Source organism: Asterias rubens, chromosome 17, assembly GCF_902459465.1.
Source record: "Asterias rubens chromosome 17, eAstRub1.3, whole genome shotgun sequence".
NCBI classification, from domain to species: Eukaryota; Metazoa; Echinodermata; class Asteroidea; order Forcipulatida; family Asteriidae; genus Asterias; species Asterias rubens.
The window spans coordinates 2,344,318-2,350,327 of NC_047078.1; the positions used below are offsets into that span (position 1 = coordinate 2,344,318).

A 6,010-nucleotide genomic window follows, 5' to 3' on the forward strand; every position below is an offset into this window, starting at 1 on the left:
AATTTGTGGGTCAATGGTGAATGTGTTTTCTATTCTCTTTGTGTCACGGGTGGCCGTTTGGTCAGTTACTTATTGGTCTCCAAACCATAGCAAACACTCGAGACTGTTCAGCGCGAATAAGAGCCCATTCAATTCTGTCACCACGGTAGCGTAAACAATAAACAACCCCCAGGCAACGTCTGACGGGGCACCGATGCGTGGTGGCGCCCTTCTCCAATGGCTTCACGACGACGGCCAAAACAACCTTCGCTGTTAATTTTGGTTTTTACCCATTCACCGATGTGTGTTAGCACTGTATACTCAGTTCTTTCCCGAGTCCTGTGAAAACAATATCACAGGCATGTTACTCGGGTGGGATTCGAACCCACGACCCTTGCAAATCTAGAGCAGTGTCTTGGTCTTACCAACTAGACTACCGAGGTTGCCCTGTAGCTAATAAACTAAGTGAACAAGTCGTAAAATGTCTGTCGCGATGGGACCGTGGTCGTGAGAACAGGAGTCTCGCGCAAAGCAGCAGTCTCGCTTAGTTCAGGGAGAGAGAGGGCTAAGGGGGGGGGGGGGAGACGGAGCCGCCTATGTATCACCGTGAAAGACATTTAACGACTTGTCCACAAGTATAATACCCTCTAGCACGACGCAACTTTTACAAGAAAAGTTGAGACAAATAGTTAAAAACGAAATCAAACACGGCTTAATTATTAATCCGAGGCCTACTTGGTTTAATGCAATTTAATATAAATGAGATCATAATATGGAAAGCTCTTTTCTTTTTTCCTTTTCTTTTTATTCTTGCAGACAACAAGACACTAACGGGATTATTTTCCCCTTAAACCTAATAGTAAGAATAATTGTTAGCATTAAATCTGGTTAAACTTGTTTTTATGAGATATGCCTCACTTTCTTGGAAGCCAAACTTCGACACAAACTGTACAATCTGTAAAAGCTTTACTTGCACATGTGCCTGAAAGACGTCAGGCCCTATTGCTCCTTCTACAAGCGACGTCACATTTTGTAACTTTTTTTACCACGCCCCTTTCAGTTCTTTATTTTTTAGAATTTTCTATCGTTTGATAATCGCACCTTTGATTTTTGCCAACCCGAAAAAAACACCGTGGAAACACGCAGCGATTAAAACGGTACCGACCAACAACACGATCAGCGATGTGGTAGGCGAGTTCTCCCAGTCGATAAAACCCTTGTAGAGGTGCGTTTCTCCATAGGGGTTGGTCCCCCCTGATTTGTAATAAATGAGCGCGAAAATCTGATAGAGAAGAAAGTAGAGATACACGTAGACAAAGTGAAGAAAGCGGATTGGGTTGGAGACTAGCACAACGTCCACTAACCCAAAGAGGAAACTTATACCGTGGACATGAATGGTGAATATCTGGACGATTGTTGAGCCAGGTTTGAATTCAATGAACCAATAGCCGACGGTGACAAATGCGCATGCGCTGTATGCTATGTTTTGAAGGATCCATGTTAGTTTGAAATACCATGGAAACAAGGCGCTCCCTTCGGTCGGTCCGTCTTCTGGCGTGTCGTCTGCAGCTGAGAGTTGTGTCTCATCTAAAGAAAGGCGAGGAAAACAATTAGTTATTTTATTGTGTACATATTTTTTCACCTAATGTCACGTGAGTGACAGGGCAGTCAGGTTGGCTCAGATGTTACTGTCATAGCCTTTATGCCTCTTTGGACCCCAGATTGATACCCGGACCGGAGCCTTGCATGTGGATTGGGTTTTTCACCTGACTGCACGGTTTTCCCTCTTGGGATTTTCCTTCCAAAAACTGAAATGTCTTCATTGTTTTCTCTATAAAAATTTAGTGTGATGTTTCTATAATATTTGCCGACTTTATAATTAAGATTTCTATATTTTTTTCAAGAGCCTCTGGCTGAGGGCGCCCTATTTTTTTAAATAACATCAAGTACTATTGGTGTGGAGTAAATAAACTAGTTTTGTTGCTACCCTCATTGGACTTGTGTTTAGCAACGTCTCCAAGAAACTATGAATTGACGTCATCAAGCCACCAGCTTAGAGTTAAGACGATTATAATAAAACAATAGAACATTGCCACCTGTGTACACTCAACACACTGGATGGATGGGACAATGATCGAACAACCTTTCTTTGACCTCCAGCTGAGGGCGCCTTATTCAAATGACGTCATGCGCATAATTGATTTGATTTCATGCTTGGACCGTTATGCCATCGCACGAGGCAATTTACAGGCAACCAGTTCCAGGCAATCAAGAAGAGAAACCATTCACATTTTAACGTTCATGATAATTTTCTCGCGGATTGTAAGACATAGTTTGCAAAGCGCTACCAAAGGGGTCCTATGGTAAGCACTGCAGTTGGTTGCCTCCAAGTTGCCTGTAAAAGATACCTAGTGTTTGACAAGGCCTCTATCATCAAAAAGCCGTTGACTTACCATGTACTTGCGTTTGCCGCTTGTAGAGTAAACATGAAACAGCCGCCGACACAAGATACAGAGTCAGGACACAGAAGGACCAGTTAGACAGGTAGATGATCCATTTTGATTTGCTATCCACTTGGTATCGGTAGAAGTCAGGGTGCCCCCATATGATTGGAATGGCAATGTTCCATGAAAGCTGGTATACTGCAATCACCACACGATACACAGTGTAGATCCGATACCAACGGGCACCGCACTGAAAAGGCAATGTATTCACAAAATAAAAAAGAGATATCTAAAATCTTTGAGACTTTGAGAAAGATAACCTTCCACCCTTGAGGGGCCTTTGTAATTATTTTGCTATATGTGCTCATAAAAACCTGAATATAATCTTCAACCTGATATTGACTTTAAATTAGATTTGAAACCTGATTTGGAATCTACCATTAACATTCGAATTGAAACATCTGATATAGGACCCTTATTCGGCAACCCACCGGTTCAGAAGTAGTTATTGTTTAGTTTTAACTTCCTGTTTGGTGTCGCGTAGTTGAATGAATTGTTAACAATTTAGCCACTGGACCGCCCAGCCGGCTATCGATATACTGTAGTGGTAGGAGGAAACCTTGCTAGCTTGTGTTTGTAGAAAAAAGGAACATCAAAAGAATCCTCGATAGTCATTATTAAGCTAATGAAGCTAATGATGGTGAAATAATTTAGCTCTTACCCCAACAAGACGCTCATTAGTAAACACAAAGGAAACTGTATTTATTCATCATTCATGATAATATTGTCGGAAACTCACGCCTTCGCATTTAATCAGTATAATCATTGAGTCAGATAAAAGCCTTGAAAAGTTATTGTGTCCATTTTATCCTTACAAACAAATATTCGCCATAAAAATTACCGTAGCCGTTTAACGAGAGACATGTATTGTTCTCATGCGAACTTGTACTTTTATACAAATATCAAGGTTCAAATTGTGCATAAAAATTAAGCTGTGGCTATCTTTTAAAATTTGAACTACGATTCCAGTAATTAACTGCAAGAATTTTGAAGTATTAGTTTTCAGCAAACTCGGGCGGTGCAGGGACTAGAAGGTTAAATTAACAAGTCATAAAATACAATACACCACAACAATTGTGGCTTTATGGTTCATGAAACGTCTGGTCCGATGGCTTGATAAAGTCACGTACGCCAATGTGAAGCACTTACGGCCTCTAAGCAGTTGGAATGTATAAGGACATGAACTAATAGCTCAGGCTCGATCACAACTGCTTTTCGAAAACGTTTAACTATGCTCCTGTCGGCATAAATTTAAGAAAAGGATGATAATATAAATTGCCGGTATCGAAGTATCGCCTGAAGCCCCGCGAAAATAATTTCAGCTTATCTTATCTCTCTCTATTCGGAGCTTGAGAGGGGTCAACTGGGGTCAACATCTACGTCACCATCACACAGAATGCACCTTATCTTGATTCAAAGAATGTAAACAATCTTAAGCAGCGACCGTAATGACGGTAAACAACGAGACTTGAAAATAAATTTCTCGAAACCAAATATTGAAATAAGACATGAACACGTCTTGAATGATTGCTTAAGAATTTGCTCCCAAGTCTTTTTTTTTTTTTTTTTATGAAAAAGGGCCCCACATCAGCACCACAATTCTTCCATAACAGTGACTCACTATCCCCAAGAAATTATTGAGATAATCAAGTTATGTTTTAAAGGGAAGGTACACTATTGGTAATTGTCAAAGACCAGTGTTCTCTCTAACAGTATCTCAACATATGCATAAAATAACCAACCTGTGAACATTTGAGCTCAATTGGTCATCGGAGTTGAGTTTGAGAGAAAATGATGAAAGAAAAAACACCTTTGTTGGACGAATTTGTGTGCTTTCAGATGGGAATAAAAGACTTCTAGCTAGAAGTCTTTCATTATTTTAGTGAGAAATTACCTCTTTCTCAAAATATATGCTACTTCCGAGGGAGCCGTTTCCCACAATTTGTTATACTATAAACAGCTCTCCAATGCTCGCTACCAAGTAAATGTTTGTTTTGAGTATTTACCAAACGTGTACCTTACATTTAAAGGCACTGGGACACTTTTGGTAATTACTCAAAATAGTTATACCTTACTTGGTAACGAGAATAGAGAGCTGTTGATAGTATAAAACATTGTGAAAAACAGCTCCTTCTGAACACGTTGAGAAGGAAGCAATTTCTCATTAAAATATTTGAATTTGATTCGAGACCTCAGAATCAGATTTTGAGGTCTTGAAATCAAGCATCTGAAAGCACACAGCTTGTTCAACAAGGACGTTTGTTCTTCCATTATTCTCTCGCAACTTCGACGACCAATTTTAGCTCAAATTTTCACAGGTTTGTTATTTTATGCATATGTTCAGATACACCAAGTATAAGGTGAGAAGACTGGTCTTTGACAGTTACCAATAGTGTCTAGTGTATTTAATAATATAGAACATTGCCTGGAACTGGTTACGTGGAATTGGTCTCGTGTGTCATTGCCTTAAAAACAACCAATATGAAATTAACGTTAATAGGATTGACAATTTAATTTAAGAGATTTCCAGAAAAACAAGATTTGGTTAAAAAAATATACTCAGAGAAAAAAAAAAGACTTCGGCAATTGATAACAAATTTAAAAACAAGAATTGCCAAAAAAACTTGCAAAGAAATTCAATTGATACTTCCAGTTCCAGTTGCACCAATGTGTTTTGTAAACCAAGGGAAAAGCGGGATTTTCAATAACACTGCAACATAGTATTAGGCCTATGTAATCATACACAACACGAATTTGATTTTAATTTCTCTTTATATTTTGTAATCGTCACGCAGATGCAACAATAACTGAGTATCAGTAAGACATCGAAAACAAACCTTCTGTGACGTGAATAATGAGGCAGGCACTCCTCCAAAGCCAAGATTCTGAAGTCGAAATTCCTTCCGTAAAGCTTCCATCACCCTGGCTCTCCCCGTCGGTATCCTCCGGGACGAAAAGCACCAATCTTCGGCTTACCTCTTACACGAAACACGACGCCAACTCGGAGTTAACTAAAGACGCACATATATTTCCATCCCTTTCACGCGGTCTTCACGCTAACAGTAAAACACTAGGAGTACAGGATTTTATCAAAGGTTGCAATCGCAATAGTCACCCGTCAAAATGCTATACCGCCTATGATATTTATTTTTTCAGCAAACACAATTTCGTCGTACTTCAATCTCCCAACTGATTAATCTGCCCCAGGACAAATGAGTTACAACAACAGGGAACCAATATTAGATAATTTCGACCCATTGTTAGTTTTTTAATATCTTTTCCATCTCGTATATTATAGTCTGTGTAGTCAAGGCTACCGAGTTATGTAAATTACATCGCAACAAATCTGCATAATGTTTAATTCAATAAAATGTTTACCATATGGCGGTTCGCTTTTATTTAGGTCGTATCAGTAAAGTTTACGTTATATGAGTATTATGGGATGCGAAGGCTATCAGCTACCTTGTACGAATTCTAAATAAAATGTTGTGATACATTTATTTTTATCATTATTATTTTATTTGAAT

The 6,010-nt window shown here is 39.1% G+C and overlaps 1 protein-coding gene across 1 annotated transcript; it reads right to left on the minus strand.

The window, feature by feature from the left end:
• Positions 1-1,060: 1,060 nt before the first annotated feature.
• Positions 1,061-5,524, minus strand: LOC117301703 (protein rolling stone-like). The gene is made up of 3 exons (XM_033785728.1): positions 5,321-5,524; positions 2,433-2,673; positions 1,061-1,566 (listed from the first exon to the last, which is right to left on the minus strand). The coding sequence occupies exons 1-3, from the start codon at positions 5,399-5,401 to the stop codon at positions 1,061-1,063; spliced, it is 828 nt and encodes a 275-aa protein (XP_033641619.1). The 5' UTR covers positions 5,402-5,524.
• Positions 5,525-6,010: the final 486 nt, after the last annotated feature.